Raw genomic sequence first — 19,768 nt, 5'->3', positions numbered from 1 at the left:
TAGTAGACCAAATAGTAAAAAGGCAAAATGACCCAGAGATTGCAATATTCTTCGCAACCAGTTGTATGATTTGGAGTAAGCAAAATCAAGCTCGTTGCATCACTTCACATAAGGGTGTTCACCAAACCGTATAAACCGCACCAAAACCGCTCGCAAATCGCACCGCACTGCAAGTAATAGTACACCGCACCGCACCACATCGCATGGTGCAATGCAGTTTGCAGTTTTATAATAAGAAAACCGCACAAACCGCATCGCACCCTCTCTATATATTAATATATTTATTTATTTTTAATATTAAATATATTATTAATAGTTTAATAACCCTAGTTTTCAAAAAAAAAAAAAAGGTTTAATAATCCTAGCAAGTGTTGACTAGAAAAGCCAACCCAAAAAAAAAAAAAAAAAAAACTAGCTCAATAATTTAAAATTTGGCCCAAAAAAAGGGAAAAATTAGTTTTGTACTAAGTAAGAAAAGCCTAAAATTTGAAAAATATACCGACTTCAAACCGCATCTTATACTTAGTATTGCATATGTGACCGCAAAAATGAGATGCAGTGTGGTTATGGTTTTGGCTAAACTCTAAACCACTCTACACCGCACCGCACCGCACATATAACCGTAAAAACAAGGTGCGGTGCAGTTATGATTTTAGCTAAACCGCACTGCAAAGTGCGGTACTAAAAATTGCCCAAAACCGCACCGCGAACACTCGTCTCCACATCCTAATCCCCCATTCCCATGCTTTAGAGCTATTAGAAGCTAATTATGGAAGCCTCCCTTTTGTTGGAATGTCTTGCTATTTTTAGAAGCTAATTATGGAAGCCTCTTCCTTTTGTAGGAATGTCTTGCTATTTTTTTATGGTAAATTTTAATGTAAGTTTGCATATAGACGCTGTGTTTGTTTGTTAGGGGAAGAAAAAGTTCTGTACTTGTTCTAGTTCTATCCTTGTTGGTCTAATTATGTTGTTTCACTTGGTTTTGGCTGAAGTTCCATTTGTAACGTGTTGTTTGCTCCTATTGCAAGACTGGTTCCTTACTTTGTTTAAAATCTTGTCCTTTATTCTCAAAAATAGTAATAAAAATAATAATATTACTATTATTAATTTATTAGATCTATTCTACTTCTTCCTCAAAAAAGAAAAAGAAAAAAAAGATCTATTCTACTTATTTTGGCTGCGGAAGTAACACGTGTAGAACCCGTGTGATGTTTCTTAGTTTTACATTTACATTGGACTTCTTGTTTATCACACCAGCTGTCACGCAAGAATGATCTATAGTATACCAAGGAACCTTCGTGGAAAACACGTTATTTGTATGCCTTTATGTCTCGCACGGACACACACACACACCCATATATAATATTTATGCAAACCATAAGCGAAAGCAAAGAAAGTTGAACAGTCTAAAAAAAAGGCTAGGAAGTTCAAGAATTTCTGCTCTCAATATCTATCAGATTTGCACGCAAATGGGTTGGTCTGAATCACAACAAGGTTGCAAGAAGCACCCAGGTGAGAAGCAACTACCTGGGGTTTGTCCCTCTTGTCTAAGAGAAAGGTTGTCACAAATTCAAGGTCATTCAATAAACAAGAAAACATATGGTGGTGTTGCTGATTCTTATTCTGCATCACCATCTGTTGCTTCTTCTTCGACCTTTGTGTCTCCAGTTTATCGTCGACATCATCGTAGGCTTTCGGAAAGGACTGGGTCTATTTCTTTTACGGTGAGTGTTAGTCAAGGCTTGAAGAAGAGCAAATCAGTAGCTTTTGTTACGAGGAATCGAGCAGAGGAGGTTGCAGGTAGTTTGAAGAAGAAAGGAGGGTTTTGGAAGAAGCTGCTGAAGTCCACAGGGAAGAGGACCAAAGAGGCTTTCATGCAGCCAAGAATTGGAAGCCAAAGGTTGGAGTAATAGTGGGAGGGATTGTTCTAATTATAACAAATGCTTTACGAAAATAAATCTGTATATAGTTTGTTTTTTTGGGTTTTGGTTTCGCTGTCTTTTAATGGAAGACTACTCTTTTTTTTTTCCTCTTTCTTAAACATGTTAGATTTTTGTAGAGATAGTTCAAACTTTTCTGATAATTGCTTTTTTATAGTCAAACCAATGCATTGGTTTTCGGTATAGATGTTTGGTTTAAGAGGGGAATTGAACCCTTTATCTATTAATTGTATTAATTGAAACTCAAACATGCTGGTTAATTAGGCCCATATCAAAGCTGAATTTGATCAAATTTCTGGTTTGCACTTGGCCTGTAACAAGTGGAATTAAGAGATGCTTCTCTCTCTCTATTTTGGATTTTTTTTTTTTTTTGAAGTTTTCCTGGTCGAAGTGATAGAGATTTGTGGGGTTCCTCGCAACGTGGTTTGGTTTGAACTCTAGTTCCATAATGTTGAATGTTGACTTTTGAGTATTGTAATTCGCATTCGTGTAAAACAGATGTAGAATTTTCCTTTTCATATATATATAAAGGAAATATAAAATCTTTGACTTTCAAAAGCCGTGTTTGATCGTGTAACCTTCTTTCCTCCAAGCAAGCACGCAACCTACTCCGCTCAATTGGTAACTATTTCGATTGGATGTTTTATCCCGCCGTCTCAGTCAGCAGCAGTGAAGAGTTATTGCAATCAAACAAAGTCATGCCTCGTGTGCATTTTTTAAGGGGTTTTAACTAAAGGTATCTATTAATTTTCGAGTATTTGAGTATCGGAACCTACTCATATCATTTTATTTTATTTTAATTTTTTGCTGGGTAATTGTTTATGCAAGGCGTCGAACCTTGAGTTGAAAGTCGCTAAGGAGACCGGATACCATTTGGGTCAATAGGCCCGATGATAATTTATTTATGTTTATATATAAAAATATGATTTTTGATAATTTCTATGTTCAATGTATAATAAAAAGCTAAAAGTTAACGGTTTGACCTGTTTTGGTTTCTTTACATCAAGCATGTCACATTGCACGTGCCAGTGTAGAAGAAACCAAAATAAGTACGCAAATTCAAATTACTTGAATTTCAAATAATTAAAAATAAAATCATATTTAAAATATATCTTGTTTACTAGCTATATATTGGCTTGGGTTAAGTACTCTTATGTACTAGCCCATTGAGACGTGAACATATGACAAATATTTGATACGTGTTCAAGTCCTAATAGGTCTAACGCATAAGTGCACTGTACCTAATTCTTTCTCTACTAGCTATTATAAGATTAATGAGTAAAACTTAGGTATAGTACTTAAGTATTATTCTTTAGGTTCTCATTTTAAGATTTTATCATGTGGATTTTTTATTATAGAATGGAAGTGTATTTTTTAGTTAAGTAACCATATGACTAAATCTTAAAAAAAAAACCTAAAAACAACAACTAAGATACTGTACCTAAGTTTTGTCCAATATCAATTAAAGTCTTCATTACATCTTTGTGATGCCTGTTCATATTCACACCTAAAATTGCTCATGATGATCAACTGTACTAACTTTATTGCACGGCACCTAAGTTAATTCAAGAGAAAAATGTTCAATTTCAATATTTAACATCTTGCAAGACCCTTTTTTTTTTTTTTTTTTTTTTTTTTTTAAGATAACTAGATAGTTGGGGTAAGGAAATTTTTAAACCTGAACATCTCCTTTAAACACATCAAAGAGGTGCCGGGTTTTTTCATCAAATTTATCCAGATTTTTTTGCCATCAACTCTTTCTTTTAGCCTAGGTACAACCATACTTTAACCAACTTTTAGCAAATAAGCAATCAACAAAAAAAATTGCAACCATACATTAACCGAATAAGTATTTAGTAATCAACAAAAAGTTGCATCCACATGCACGGGCTTCTCTTTTCTTAAAGGATAGCTGAAAAAACAGCAGCTGCACTGCAAATTCACCCAATTCAGAAACTAATTGCTATAAATATATCATCCTGAGAATTTTGAAAGGAATCAAGGACACAAAAAGTGTACTATCAAAATGTCATCTTTGATTTCTGAAAATTCAATCGTTACAATTTTCCAGTATTCCCCAGTAGGGGAAGTAAATGCACAAAGCTATATTACTGTTACAATTCAAATTACAAAAATTTCCAACTGTTCTTTCTTTTTACAGATCATGCTTATGAAACGTATCCTGCTTTCACTTTCCTATTATCTTCGAGTCCTTCAACTAGCACTAGCTGCAGATAAATGTATGTAGTTTTTAGTATAACAGTCCTCCCAGATTTCAGTTATATTGGAGGGATCCAATTGCCAAAAAAATCTGTAAGCACCACAGAATCAGCCAAATGCAGGACCTGTACATCTTCTAGGCAAGCTCTCCCAATTCTAAAACAATGACATTCATTTCTTCAGACAGATTATGGATATTATGTACTGGGGCCTGAATTCTTGACTTCAATCTCATGTTCGTCCTCATCACCAGAACTCCTATGGTCAGTAGACGGCCGTTTCAATCTCTGGAATATCTCGTCAAGAGACTCAGATGAGGAATCACGAGAGACAAGTTTAGTTTCCTGAGTTTGGCGCAAGGGAATAAATTTTTTAGCCCCTATGTTCGTCTTGAAACTTTGAAAACCAGTCTTCATGGATTCCCAAGTTGAGGCCAAACCAGAAGAAGGCCCACCTGTAATATTACCAGAGCGCGAGTTGCCCGCATCAAGCAAGGAGACCTTAGCCGAGGCAATGTTCTTCCCTACTGGCTCTATATTGGAAGATCCTTTTTGTCTACTCTGTTCTCTTATAGCAGCATACTTGTTGCTGATGACTTCTTTGCTTGAGCTGTATCTACGAGCCTCTTCCTTCAAAATCTTTGAAGGAATTTCATGCATACCATCATGGGTTAAGCCAGTTGTAGCCTTCATTTCAACAGTGGTTCTATCCTGAGCATTTTTACTTTTAAGTAAGAAAAGGAATTACAACCAAAATTTTAAGTTTTAGATGAATGAAAATGAACATTCTCAAATAAGATAAACATCGGTGAAAGAGATTTTTCCTCCTCTATCCAGGTGTAAATAGCATGAGAGAAGTACATAAAAACCACAGAGAGAAAGAGAGAGAGAGAGAGAGCAAGTTATAGGGACCTCGTTTTCCCTAAACAATATCCAAACATATGGTACAACAAATATTTCCAAATGACACACAGAGAAAAACATATTATACAATAATGTGAAAAAAGAAAGCTTCCATTGTTTAGAATGTATTTACATACTGTGCTATTGCTGCCGGACTCAACATCTGTACCGTTGAAATTCCTTGCCAATGGAATAACATGTTCACCAACTTTGCGCCCTTGTTCAAGCCAAGTACGTTCTGAGAAAAAAAGGTCAACTTACTAGGTATACACATACATATCCAAAAGGTTTTACATTTAGGCATAAAATTCAATCTAGTTCAGAGCAAGCGGAAGAAAGTACTGAATGCATATTGATAACAAGTCATGGTATGCTTACCTTTTTGTAGGATAATTAATCCAGATGGATCAAATCCATCCATATCATCTGCCTCAGTTTGAAATCTAAACCTCTTCCAGCTCCCAAAAAAATCAATTACACGGTCAAAGAAATTGCTAGCAACCAAGAGGGTGTATATCACCATGATAAGTGGATAGATTCTGTTAAACTCATCTCCAAAGAAAGGAACAACTTTGTCGATGGTCCCCATTCGCTGTAGTCAGAATTCCATATTACACCAAGAGAAATGAATCAATCATTAAATATGGAGAAGTGGGGTAGAAATTCTCATGCACAACCTCTAATGGTTAGTAGTCTGTTGGTCCAACACCCAAAATACTGATTACATCCAAAAAAACTAAAAGGGGAAGCAAATAAATAAATGACATGAAATCCTAACCCAGAAACTGGCTGAAAAGATAACATTTTGAACCACATAAAATATTAACAGGAAGCACTCTGAAGATTCATGGAAAACCAAAGAAAGTTAAGAACACAATATTTTTTTTCTTTGGAAGGGGAATCCATTAATAAACACTGCTTTGCAGAGCTTTTCCAAACATGTACAGAATGTTCCCTAAGAGACTCCCCAAAGTATCCAAAATTTAGTGTACAGAAGTCCAAGTCAAAATTGGATCCCCACTGAGAACACCCTGTAACTGCAAACTGGAAAGAGAATGACTCCATGGGAAAATTATAAAGACTAAGATGAATGTCTCATTTCAAACATCTAGGATAAAACTTTTTATTTTCCCTTTTATATATATATATATATATATATGTGCTGATTGTTATTTTAATTTACTGCAGAAGTATGATTCCCATAAACAAATACACATCATGTTTAAAACAAAAGAAAAGGGCACTGTATATGTTTTCTCGCACAAAACATTACAATTCAATCAGATCGAGAAACAGAGAAGATAAACTGATATGTAAAATTTAAAAACACAAAAAACAAAAACAAAAATCTTGAGTATCTTATATTTTGCCACCTGGTTTTCTAATCTTTGCATCAGGTGGGACAACCCACACATATCATTTTCTTGATTAACTTTCTGCTTAGGCTAGATATACATTTTCAAAACTGACAACAAAGTGACGGAGAATTACCTTTTCAAATATAGTATATACTTTGTAACCAAGACTGATGAGATTGAGATAGTTGTACGAAATCGGAGGAGCATACCGAGCAACCATCCTGGCAGAAATATTGAAATGGGATATTAAGTAAATTTTAACAGAAGAGGAATAAAGCTTAGTTCAATTTGCAATAATTGAGATATGAGGCAGAACTTACGAGCATATCATAAGCAAGTTAACTGAGCTTGTTTGCCTTGGCGTCAATGAGTAAAACATAAACATTCCAACTTTGAACAAGGAATAATATGTGCATATGCACATATACATCAGAGGAACAAAGGCAAAGACCTGGGGAAAAATTGAACCGATCAATTTATAATTGCTCTTTATTGGTAACATTTGAACCTAAAATCTACACCAGCCCTTAACCACTTGAGTCAAAGCCCAAGGGTAAATCAACCAATATATAACCACCAGCAGTAAGCAGGACAAATAAATGACATAATGCACAAAATAATGACATGAGATAAAATAATGAACAAGCACGAAAGTAAAGACAGAACAAATAACCAGAGGTTTACATTTTTGCAACTTAACATCAATAATAGAAAATGTTGTAACACTAGGAGTAAATAGAATTAAAAAAAAAAAAGAAGAAGTGAGCAACGCAGTGCAATGGAAATGTGAGAATTTATGTATGGGAAAATCAGTTGTGAAGAAGAGAGTGAATGAGCAAACAAGAAAAACTGACTTTCAGAATTGCCGAATTATCACATTCTGAAATGGAGAATGCAAAATAAATGCCAACTGGGATGGCACTAGATTTTAAGGCAACACTTTATTATTTCAAAAGGGAGGGGGGGGGGGGGGGGGGACTAACTGAAATTTTTAGCAGAAATTAAAAGAGTCAGACCAAGTATGAGGGAAGATTTTATGGTAGAAGTAACATTTTTTAGTAGATAATATAATGAAACAAAGCACAAAGTTCCCACCCACTCGACTTTCAGATCATCTCTAAACCTTTAAAATCAATTATGAGTCACGTACAACTTATTTAGTCCATGACTCACTGGATAGTTTAAAGAGTACTGGTCCATCCATGAAATGGAGGCAAGGAAAGGAAATCGAACCGAAATTATTAATGTGCCTCATTCATTTTGCATTTATGGTCGTTCAATTTCTTGTAATAAACAGTCAAGCAATCAAAAACTGAAAGCAAGTGCGTACAATGAACATTTATACAGACCAATGATCCAAACATCCACATATATACAAACTAATACAGACCAAATCAACACGTAGGTAACTTTGATGGGTATTCTTAAGAAATTAAGATTCAAAACGGAGCTAGATATACTGACTTCTAGAAGTGTTCTCTCCTAAAAGATGAAAGAAGTGATCTCCAACAGACAAAATGCAACTTGTCTAGATGAAACAAAAACTTGAATCTATTAAAATATTATAATCTACCTGCACAAGAACTTCTTGGTTTCTAACTGAATTTACAAGGATTGAGAAAAGAGATAGATCCACTCGACTAGATAGTAAAGTTGCCTCTCCTAATAGAATTGCAGCTGACATGATACCAAGTATGATAGCCAACAGTTTCTCAAGTTGCTTTCTGAGGATGCATCGCCATAAAAATTCTGCAAAATGAACCACCATTTATTGTAGACTTGAAGACCACACCAACAACTACAAATAAGTTATTTATTCTAGACAACAAGCTACTAAATATTAGAACAAGCCCAACTCATATGGTCAAACTAAGGCAGAAATGATAAATAAAGTAAGAAAGTTATTCAGCACAATTCAGAAAGGCCAAATATGCCCCAAAATAAGAACATGACAATGAGGAACTTGAAGTAATTTGTGTATCTGTGTGTATGATGCAAGACAAACTAGAATGTAAAGAACATGAAATATAAAGTATAAACCTAAACCTAAACCTCTAGGAGTCAACACCCGACCATTGAAATAATAATAAGAAAAACTTTATTATCAATCAAATTCTGTCATACAAAACTTTTCTTGCAAAAAAAGAACTTAAACTCCTAATCCAAATAGGAAAAGAAAATAATAAATTACATAAAAAGGAAATCCTAATAACTCAGAGATTGGCTTAGGTCCTTAGGCCCAATAGACAGCAGACTCCTTATGTTTTTGTGTCCGCATCAGTGTGTGTGCACGCAGAAAAATAAATATTCAGGACAAGACTGTGCAGCTCAACTTTAAAAAACCAGCAAACTAGCAGAACATAGAGAATTGTTTTTGTACCATTATTTTCAAATTAGCAAAAGGTAGTTTAAAAGTAAATAAATAGATCCTCAGTTAAAACAATGCTCATAAAAAGTAGACAAAAGAACCAGAGTTCATGCACATTTGTAAAATTTAAGGAAAAAACCAATCAATATAGAATGCTTACCTGCGGTATCAATGAGAGACCCTATTTTGCCAGTTCGAGCAGGTTTAAGGCTAGAAACGTACTTCCTAAAATGAGAGATAATCAATGTTTAAGTTCATGAACAAACAAGCTGGAACATGAACTCAAATAAATCAAATAAGAAAAGAAAAGATTAATTTGGAACAGACCATCCAGTTGAAGAACGACGTTCGTAATTTTTTACTGTATCCTCCAGTTCAAGAGCCTCCATGACGTATGACATATACTCACTGAAAAATTAACAATTAAATAAGACAAAATACAGGCTAACCACCAAAGTATTCACACAGCCAAAGGAGAATTTTTTTTTTTTTTTTTTTGATAAGTAATTACTGCTTCATTGTATAAAGACAAAAGTTACAGAAGGGACCAGAGTACACAGGCATTGTGCTAAGGGCCACCAGAAAGCAAAATTATAAAGCAAGAAAATTACAATTATCAAGCAAATCAGCCAAAGAATTAAAAGTAAAAACACCCGAAGCTTTTGTCCACTCGAATGAAGTCCGGAAGAATAGCAGCTCCAAATCATGAATCAAAAAAGTGAAGGCGTAGAATATTGCTTGAACCATGAGGACTTTCTCTTCTTTTTTTTTCTTCCAAAAACTAAATTCATTAGAGAATGCCAAAGCAAGTGTAAAAGAAACTATATCTGAAGTGCACAAAAAAGATGACCTTTAATGGTAGAAATTAATATATATACACACACACTAATAATTAAGAAAATCAGACACAAGAATGATGTCTTTAAGTTATATCCTGTTCATCAAACCTCTTCAAAAACATTGTTCTTCCTCTACACCACAAGCACCAAATCAAACACAGAAATTTTTTTATTTATTTAGTTTAGGAATGATTTAGGAGTGACGAGGACCATTTTATGACATGAATGTAGCGTAAAAATTATTCCTTTCTTTGGTTAAGAATAACTTGCTCTAGGGACCTTGGTCCCTGATGAAAACATTTTTTATATTTAAGTTTTGACCTCAAGGGAAGGGAAAGGGAACATGTGACAGAGAATCAAACATAGTTTTAGGTTGTGTAAAAGATGGCACTGCACCCCTTCTCTCCCCCCCACCACCCCCCTACGCCCCCCAAAAAAGAAGAAGGGAGATGGGGGGGAATTGGAAAAGTTCACAATCTAATTTATCTGTTTGAGCAACTTAGAATGTCCACAGAAATTATTGGAATAATGGAGGATGGGTAGAAAATCTAAAAAGAATGTACAACCTATGGAGATAAGAAGTGGTTCCTGATCTTTTCTCTCGTGCTTTGGGTAAAGACGCTTGGATTTCTGAGTTGATTACTATTACATCAGACGGTGGTAGTAGTTGGAATATTCAATTCCACCGGGCTCCTGATGATTGGGACGTGGAGAGAGTGGATGCTTTTTAAGAGCATATTTATTCCAAAATGCCAAAGGGTGAGGGGGTTGATAGTTTGTTTTGGAATTTAACCCCGAATGGTGTTTTGGATGTGCGCTCGTTCTATAATTCCTTATCTACTCCTCCTACCATTCCTTTCCCTTGGAAGTGTATTTGGAGTGTTAAGGTACCTAGAAGAGTTTCAGCTCGGGATAGTATTCTTACTATTGATAACCTTGTAAAAAGGAACCTGCCTTTGGTTAATCGGTGTTGTTTGTGCTGTTGTGCCGAAGAAACAGTGGATCATCATTTACTTCATTGTAAGTTCACACATGCCTTATGGTGAAGTTTTTATTTTTATTTTTTTATTTTGGTATACAGTGGGTGATGTCAAGGACGATTGTTTCTCTTCTTTGTGCATGGGAGAATTATTTGGGGATACACTATTCTTCAGTCTGGAATATGGTGCCAGCCTGTTTGATGTGACTAATTTGGAGGGAACAAAATACCCGCACTTTTGAGGATGTTGAGAAATCTGTTGATCTTTTGAAGTCTTTGCTAGTTGGGACATTGTTTGGGTGATCACGTATTTGGGGTTTTACGCAATGTATTTCTCTATTTGATTTCTTGCATTCTATTTTCGTTTCTCTGTGATTTTTTTGTATTTGTTTCAAGTATAGTCTGTTCATCATCGTGAACATGATGTACTTTTTTATTAATGAAAATATCTATTACCTATCAAAAAAAAAAAGTGGTTCCTGATTCCTTTTAACAGATAATCCAAAGCCATTATTAGAGGGTGTGTCATAAGTGGTGAGAAAATGTAAAGCAAGACATGGATAACCTTTTGTGTGTGTTTTGTTGTTGTTGGGGAGAGAAGGGGGAGGCAGGCATAGATTTCAAGGAAATTTCTTCATTGAGAAAAAATAGTATTCAACTAATCAATCAGTTTACCTTTTGTAACGGTAATACTCCTCTCGAGCTTGTCGAAGGTGACGCCTAAGTGTTGCCATTGATTTTTCATCTGTATCATAGTCCATATCGTTTTCCCCTAATTGGCCACCTTGTGGTTTGAAGGCTGGATCTTCCTTAAACTGGAAATTAAAAATTCATCTTTAAAATAGTACAAAGAAAAACCTTGTTGATCCAAGTGAAGGCTTCAAAAAAAATATTTCAAGAAAAAAAAAAAGAATGAAAATACCATTTTAGTTAACATATTATCGATAACATCCATATAGGGCCTCAAAGGATCCCGCTTTGACATCTGATTGGACGTTGCCTGAGCAACCTATCAAAGCAAACCATAAATTCAAAAGGTAAAATAAAATGATGAGGAAAAAAAAAGAGGACCTAAGAAATGCATAATAAATTAGTTAGAATAAAGCAATCATGTTCAGTGCACACAAAGCAACAATTAGCTTTCCATCCTTAGCAGAAAAAAAATATATCAAATCCAAGTGTCTCATTATCTTTGAAAATATGAGACAATATGATTTCTAGCTCTTAATATCATCCTAGTTGGCAAGATGTTTAGGTAATTGACCAAATTCTGGGCAATAGACTAGAGTTAAGGTAGAAAAATGAAAAATCACCATACAACAAGAAGTCATTCAAGAGAAATCAAAGAATGAAGCATCAAACATGATGGTGTTGGTCTCGCAATTCTTCTTCAACTAATTGTTTGCTTAGTAATATAACAACCTGTTTCAAACCTACAGGATAAGTACATACTGCCCATAGTTTCTGGAACTTATAGAAAAACTGATTGGGAGGATTTCAAGAAATGGTTCAACTTCAAATGGACTCTGGATTATAAAAGCTGGTTGTTGCCAACAACAATGTCCCAAGGTAAACCTTGAAACCATAGACAAACTGCAGAGTTGGAAACCTTGTCTACAGATCTAACTGAGAGCACATGATTATAATACAAAGGGAAAATTTTAGAATTGATATGAACATTAAAAGTTTGTGGATTATGCACCTGATTATTATAATTGATCAAAAAACTATTAGTAACTGCACCCTTATCATGGTTGGATTGCTTAACCAAGCCTTGCTTGGAAAGTGATTATTGCATTTTAGGAAGGAATGTAACAGGTTAGGGCGTCAGGTTATAGCAACCAAAAATGGTGTGGCTAGAGGGGGCTGGTGCACTAGAGGTGTTAGAGGGACTCATGGGTGCAGGACGTGGAAGAATATTAGGGCAGGTGCAAAGAGTTTCTTTGGACAAGTGGTGTATGCTACAGGAGAGGGTCATTGTATTCATTTCTGGCACGATCCTTGGAGTGGACATATTCCTCTATAGGAACTCTTTCTAGATCTATTTGCTTGCTCTGTGTCTAAAGAAGCTTAAATTTTTTACTTGGTTATTTCTACATTAGAAATGGGAAGTAGGAGCTGGAATTTACAATTTCGTTGAGCTTTTCATAACTGGGAGTTGGAGGGTGTATTTGTTTTTAAAGTTTTTTTATTCCAATATGCCAAGGGGTGAGGGAGATGATAACCTAGCTTGGCAATTAACTTGAACTAGTGTTTTTGATGTGCACTCTTATTATAATTCTATGTCTAGTCCTCTTACTGCTTCTTTCCCTTCCCTTGGAAGAGCATTTGATGCATAAAGGTGCCTAAAAGGTCTTTCTTTTTATGGACACTAGCTTGAGGTGACTAGTGAGATTCTTAGCATTGATAATCTTGCTAAGAGAGGTCTGCCCCTAGTTAATTGGTGTTGCTTGTGTTGTTGTGACAGAAAAACCGTGGATCATCTTTTGCTCCACTTTAAGTTTGCTCATGCTTTATGGAGTGAAGTTTTTCTGATGTTTGAGATCTAGTGGGTGATGCCGAAGACAATTGCTTCTCTTCTATTTGCATATGCTTTATGGAGTGAAGTTTTTCTGATGTTTGAGATCTAGTGGGTGACTTCTATTTGCATGGAGGAATTTGGTTGGTGAAACACTTTTCAAATATTTGGAATATGGCTCCAACTTGTCTGTTGTCAATTTGGTGGGAATGCAAAACCCATACTTTTGAAGATAACGAGACCTTTAAGTGGTCTCATATCAGGGGTTTTGCGCAATGTATTTCTATTTATGATTTTCTACATTCTGTTATTTTTTTCTTCTAGAGTTATCTGTAATTGCTTCAAGTACACAATGTTCATCATCGTGAACACAAAGTACTTTTTCTTTTTCTTTTTTTCAATAAAACTTCTATTAACTATAAAAATAAATAAATAAAGAATTGGGAGCAAGAGAAAAGGAAAAAGAGAAGAAAAAAGAAAAGAAAAGAAAAGATAACTCGACTGTTCTTGGACAGAAAAAACAAAAGACTTACTACAATAGCATTTGAAAGTTCTTGATGAGCATCATCAAGCTTAACAGCCATTTTCGCAATTTTATGAGAGAGTACTTTTTGACGGGTGGTCCAGTCTGCATTTTTCCAAATGCTTTTTGGAATTTCACTCAAGCCAAAGCCAAGAAGAAATGCACCTGTAACAAGTCCAAAAGTATTTGAGCAGCCCATGGCTAAACCCAGAAGACCACTAACCCTGTTAACAAAGGCATCAAGCAGCAACAAATGAGAACATAGCTTAGCTGCACCACAGAGAAATAATTTTAAAAATATATATATTAAAAAAAAATATATATATATATATATATATATATATGGTAACCATGTAAGCTAGCTTGACACAGCCACACTTGACAAGTATTAAAAATAAGAGGGATGGGGGGATAAACAATTAACTGGGCAAAAATTATTAACTTTTTAATGAATTATTAGTATTGAGATGGCTTATTATAACCACCTACGTTTCATGTATATAAAGATTATGGGTGAACACCAAATTTAATGCGCAAGATTGAGTACTCAAATATAACATTCTTCTTCCGAAAAGAAAAAAAAAAAAAAAAAAAAAAAAAAAAAAAAAAGAAAAGTAGGCAGTGTTAGGGTAAGGGGAGCATCACTTTCAAAACTTTATACTTGGCTTTCATGAAAGTGTCTATGAATTCTCACATTCCACCTTAGTCCCCCCCACCCCCAAAACCAAAATCCAACTAATTATCCAAGACTAAATAAACCAGGCCATCACTGTCAACTAATCAAGCGTACAAGTTAGGGTACAAATCCTTTAAAGAATGGTTTCCACCCTTACTCCTAAGCCATCCCTGACATCAAAGTTCACATGTTGGATGGAGCAATCCCAACCCACTTTGATACTACATCATAGGCTACACCCATAAGTCCCTCTATTTGGTTTTGAATTCCAGCCACTCCCTTCCACCCTAGACTTCGTAGCAATCACCTATCACCATAAGTGTGTTTCTACATTCCCAAAGTGCCATAACCCTTTCCCCAACAAGGATTGATTAAAGCTCCCTAACTTCTTAACCCCCAAGCCACCTTCAACAACCGGTGAACAAACAATATCCCATGCCACCAACGAGAATTTGAAATCCTCTTCCAAGACAGTAAGACACCCCACAAAAAAAAGATCTCTCTAGCCTTTTTGCCACATACATGGGAATAGTAAATAAAAAGAGATAATATGTTGGTAAACTTGAATGCGTATTCTTCAACAATGCTATCCTCCCTCCCTTTGACAAATATAACTTCTTCCAGCCAAACAATCTACATTCCATTTTCTCTAAGATAGGATTCAACAAACATTGCGCCTTAAAGGATGCCCCCAAAGTTATTCCAAGGTAAGTCATCGCCAAGCTCCCAATTTTACGACATAGTATATCTGCTAGTTAAAGAATGTTACCCACATTACCAACCGGTACCACTTTACTCTTTCCTAGGTTAACTTTCAGACCTGTAACGGCTTCAAAGCAAGTTCACGCTATTCTGATATAAAGAATTTGCTGGGGAGAGAACATTTTGAGGAGACTCCAATTGAGAGGTTAATATATCATATAGGGACACCACTTTAACCCAAAAGCTCAAAACTATGGGTATGGGCCCAATTATGTTATATTAACCGCTCATTCTTCTCATTAGCATCCAATGTGGGATTTCACTACTTAACCAACCATGCTACTCACAAGTGAATATTTCAACAAATCTCCCCTTTCACGTGCAAGTCTTCTACCAAATCACTTCTAGCACTTCAGTTAGTCTCCACCTTGAGCGGAAGCCTTTTTCTTTATAATTCAAGTGTCATGCATCACCATTACCAATAGTGTGCCCTTTACTCAACCATAGGTGGGGTGAACATGGGAGTCTTCCTTGCACAACTATAGAAGTCACCAACACGCACCTAGCAGAACCTTTACTCAACCATGGGAGTCTTCCTCATTCTACTTGGTGGAATCTACTAGCAAACACTTACCCTAGAACCATCGACTCTAATATCACTTGTTAGGGAGAGAACCTCCCCCAATTGAGAGGTTAATATAACATATAGGGAGATCACTTAACCCAAAAGCTGAAGTCTATCGGTGCCCAATTATATTATATTAACCACTAATTCTTCTCATTAGTATCCAATGTGGCACTATGCTACTTAATCAACCACGCTACTCACACGTGAATATTCCAACAAAAAATTTTCAGTATTCACATCACAAAATAAAATGGTTTCATCAACAAATTAAATAAGGGAGAAAATTAGCCCCTCAGTTGGAGCATGCCCTACCCAAAACCCAGTAATAACCCCCCCCCCCCCCCTTCCCTCCTTATTTTTCTTCAACATCCTATTTAACACCTCCATAACTAGTACAAAGAGCACTAGGGATAGCAGGTCACCCTGCCTTAACCCCTGAGAACTACTAAAGAAGTCAGAAAGGGAACTGTTTACCATAACTGAGAAATGGACAGAAGGTATATATATGCGTGAATCCAATTCCTCCACTTCTCACCAAACTCCATTCTACCCAATGGATAAAGTATCACATCCCAATTAACATGAACATAAGCTTTTTTCAATATCCAACTTATAAATCACCCATTAGCAATAAGAACCAAGTCTAGAATTTTTTGACATTTTTTTACCTCTACAAAAACAGTCTACAACTCAGAGAATGTTTATGATTATGTTTACTAAACATGGTTTTCATTCTATTAGCCAACACCTTTACCAACTGTTTATACACACTACCCAACAAGCTAATAGGCTGAAAGTCCCTAATATTAGTGGTATTAAACTTTTTAGGAATTCAGGCAATAAAAGAAACACCAAGGGATTTTCAAACTCAGGCTCTAGGTCCAACTAATAGCAAGCTCCATCCATAAGACCATTGAGTGGGCTATCTTCTTTTTGCATATACGTTCATAGGTTTGCATAATAGCCTCACCTACTTCAAAAAAATTGGAGATCTCTCCCTCCCCCAACATACAAAGACACGTTGGATCCATGCTTCTATGGGTGTGCTCTCTTCTAAAGAATCTTCCAGATGCATGTATTTTACAATGTCAAATCCATCAACTTTCTTAGGTCAAATTAACATTCTTTAATCTCTTTGTTCTTTTCTAAAGAATTTTCAACATGCAAATATGCATTATTTCAAATTTACAAATTACAAGTCACCATGCTTGTGACCAAGATATTTTAGTACAAAGAGGCTATAACAAAGTCAAAAAACAAGTTCCTTTATGATGTAGAAACATTTCAACTTGATACAAGAACTTGGTTTAATGACCCCCTATGAGCTCTAGGCACCTAAAAGGCAAACCTAAGATCATATGGAAAGAAACTATAATCCATATGGAATAAAAATCAACTAAAAGAGAGTGAGAAAGTGAGAAACAGACCCCTTCTTACGCATCAGAACGAGGAGAATAAGTCCAAAGAGGCCAATAGATCCCACAACTATGTAAAAGATGAAGTTAGCATGTAGGCTAGTCTTCAATCTTTCTTTCACAGTGAAGTCTCCAGCGTCTTCATAACCCTGAATAAGGGGCACCACAGCCCTGCTTAGAGATAAAATAACTTAAATATATGAGGAAACATAGAACAGTTAAAACTAAAAAAAATCTCTACAGTGAGTTTGACCAGCTTATGCAGTGAGAGGTTAACAAATGGACAAGTAATAATATATTGCACAATTATGACACTTAAAAAACCATAGCCATCTCTATTTACGAAACACATTAAGGAACCAAAAGGGAGAACTTCAAAAATATGCAATGTGCATATTCATCTACCTTGCACAGTTTAGGTGTGGCACGCTTTGCTTTAAGTAGGTTAAAACTTCATTAAGCAGATGAAAATATAAGAATTAATACTACTAGGAATGACACCATATAATACATACACACACGCATACAAGAAAAATGCAAATAGAAAACCATGTAATGAGCATGTCAGTCACTTTCAGCATAGTGACCAAGTTATGTATAAGAAAGTCTGTGTTTGCACGGCATACCAAGTAAGTAAAAACGTACTCCAATATGACCAGCTCCAAAAGAAAGAAATCCCTCCATTCTGGTTATTATGCATAGTCTGCACGTGTAAGAAGCAGCAACATTAATCAAACCAAACCAATCATTGTGCGTGTGCACACACTCGCGCACATACAGATGCTTCAACAAATCATTAGTCCATTTAAAAACCACTCAAAAAATATATGCAATAACAACTTCGGATGATCTCAACTTTCAGCTTCAAATCAAAAGAGACATTCCTATATACAAGAGAAATAAAATTTTAAACATATATGAAGTTCTATATTTTTAGGATGTGCCTAAAGACTCGTGCAAAATACTATAAGATTGTAAAAGGACTTATATCAAGTTATGATTTAGGGAAAACTAACAACAGTACTCCTTCTACTACACCCACAACACTTTCATAGCAAATCCGAGGTAGTAAATTGTTATTGGCTTTAATTTGAATCCACTACTGAAATTACTTTTTTGCTCACTGGTAACAGCCAATAAGAACCTGCCACTTAAAGATTTGTTATAAAAGTGTTGCGAAGATGTTACGGTCATAGCATTTCTCTAAATTGTATAAAAATTCAGCTACAAAAGAAAAGTTAAAGAACATGCTTTGAATTAAGCTCAGGCCAGACCAGGCCAAAGCCAATCTTCACCAAAATTGAACCCTAAATCACAATCACACACCAAAACCGAACCCTAATTGCCAGAGTCAATGAATAAAAACAAAAAAACAGCAGCAAAACCAATGCACAATGTTCAATCGCTCCGATTGAGTTTCGTCTAATCCAGATATGAATTTACGAATAACGAGTAAATCAAGTTTTAAAAAAAACGGAAGAAATGAAACGAGAAAGAAAGGAAAGGAAATGGTAGTGGTAGTAGGTACCGCCCAGATGTCAGCGGGGACGAGGACGATGATGGAGAGAGAGCAGAACCAGGTGTATCCGACGGTGAAGAGCACGTATCGAGGGGCCTCTGGTCCCGCGAAGTACCGCAGCGTGAAAATCACCATGCCTACCGTTAGAGGCAGCGAGATCATATAGAACACCCACATCTCTCTCTCTCTCTCTCTCTGCAACTTTCTCTGCAACTTTCTCTGGTTTTAGAGATTCGAAATTCGGTGAGTAGAAGGAAAAACTGAAAAGGTAAAGAGAATCCGAGGGGAGCGATCGCTGCGATTTGGAGCTAAAGAGAGGAGTTTGTGTCTGTGCAAGCCCGGCCTGCTTGCGTTACGTGTACAGGGGGGATCAGTTTTTCTTTTTTTTTCTTTTTTACTCAACTGTAGTGTTCTATAAGGTTCGCGCGATATGCGCTAATGCGTGCATTCAGTAGCAGCGAGAGCTGAGTAACGTTTATTTATTTTTGTTTTTTAAATAATAGTAATAAATAGAAAATATATATTTTTAGTAATTTACATTACTTAAAAGAGAAGTGATTATTGTATCAAATTTGAATTTTATATTAAGATTACTTTTTGACCCAATAATAACAATCAGTAACAACCTGTCACTTAAAATTTGTTGTAAAAATATTGTAGACAGCATTTCTCTACTTAGGGTTCGTTTAAGATCCGCTTATTTTGCTAAAACTTAAAACTTTTGCTGAAAGTATTGTAAATAAATGTAAAAGTTAGCTGAAATAGTACAATGGGACCCATGAATAGTATCAAAAAGTGCAGTGGGACACATGAATAGTAGCAAAAATAAGTTGAATAGTAAAATAAATTGACAAAAATAATTTTTGCCAAACACACACTTAAAAGTGTAGCCATTGCCTAGGTAGCATGCACGTGTGCATGCCATGGCCTTGGTTGCATGCTCACACGTGGCTGCCATGACCTAGGTAGCAAGCCATGATCTTAGTTGTGTGCCCTAAAAATTACATTGCTTGTGCTTTTATTGATCAATGCAACCATAAGTATGAATGTAGTTGTAATTCTAGAATTTAAGGACTGTTTGGTAACATTGTTCTAGTAACGTTGTTTGTATTTTTTGAAAATATATGTGGGAGAAAAAGTGTGTACAAATACGTATAATATTGTTTAAAAACTGAAAAGTA

At 35.6% G+C, this 19,768-nt stretch overlaps 2 protein-coding genes across 3 annotated transcripts; one reads left to right on the top strand and one right to left on the bottom strand.

Moving 5' to 3' along the window:
* Positions 1 to 1,359: 1,359 nt before the first annotated feature.
* On the top strand, positions 1,360 to 2,027 carry LOC126732433 (uncharacterized). Its single transcript, XM_050435280.1, has one exon. The coding sequence runs from the start codon at positions 1,470 to 1,472 to the stop codon at positions 1,908 to 1,910; it is 441 nt and encodes a 146-aa protein (XP_050291237.1). The 5' UTR covers positions 1,360 to 1,469; the 3' UTR covers positions 1,911 to 2,027.
* Positions 2,028 to 3,954: 1,927 nt separating this feature from the next.
* Positions 3,955 to 19,002, bottom strand: LOC126732432 (uncharacterized). 2 transcript variants are annotated; one of them, XM_050435278.1, is made up of 14 exons: positions 18,597 to 19,002; positions 17,695 to 17,771; positions 17,081 to 17,239; positions 13,658 to 13,871; positions 11,529 to 11,615; positions 11,282 to 11,421; positions 9,116 to 9,196; positions 8,949 to 9,013; positions 7,994 to 8,169; positions 6,741 to 6,871; positions 6,554 to 6,641; positions 5,441 to 5,654; positions 5,200 to 5,300; positions 3,955 to 4,870 (listed from the first exon to the last, which is right to left on the bottom strand). In XM_050435278.1, the coding sequence occupies exons 1-14, from the start codon at positions 18,762 to 18,764 to the stop codon at positions 4,358 to 4,360; spliced, it is 2,214 nt and encodes a 737-aa protein (XP_050291235.1). In that variant the 5' UTR covers positions 18,765 to 19,002; the 3' UTR covers positions 3,955 to 4,357. The 2 variants fall into 2 exon arrangements, with proteins under 2 accessions (XP_050291235.1, XP_050291236.1); XM_050435279.1 differs by lacking the exon at positions 18,597 to 19,002 and having other exon boundaries at positions 17,081 to 17,217.
* Between the last annotated feature and the right edge of the window lie 766 nt (positions 19,003 to 19,768).

The sequence above is a fragment of the Quercus robur genome, chromosome 6 (assembly GCF_932294415.1).
Source record: "Quercus robur chromosome 6, dhQueRobu3.1, whole genome shotgun sequence".
Classification (NCBI taxonomy): Eukaryota; Viridiplantae; Streptophyta; class Magnoliopsida; order Fagales; family Fagaceae; genus Quercus; species Quercus robur.
The sequence above is the reverse complement of the archived record's forward strand: the minus strand, read 5'-3'. Positions and strand labels throughout refer to the sequence as shown.

What these genes read in the sequence shown, in the direction of transcription:
- LOC126732433 (XM_050435280.1), top strand. Translation starts at nt 1,470, where the DNA reads ATGGGTTGGTCTGAATCACAACAAGGTTGCAAGAAGCACCCAGGTGAG.
- LOC126732432 (XM_050435278.1), bottom strand. Translation starts at nt 18,764, where the DNA reads ATGTGGGTGTTCTATATGATCTCGCTGCCTCTAACGGTAGGCATGGTG. An exon ending in CGTCGTTCTTCAACTGGATG is followed by an intron (nt 9,014 to 9,115) that starts GTCTGTTCCAAA and finishes CTCTCATTTTAG; the next exon opens with GAAGTACGTTTCTAGCCTTA. An exon ending in ACCAAGAAGTTCTTGTGCAG is followed by an intron (nt 6,872 to 7,993) that starts GTAGATTATAAT and finishes ATTTTTCCCCAG; the next exon opens with GTCTTTGCCTTTGTTCCTCT.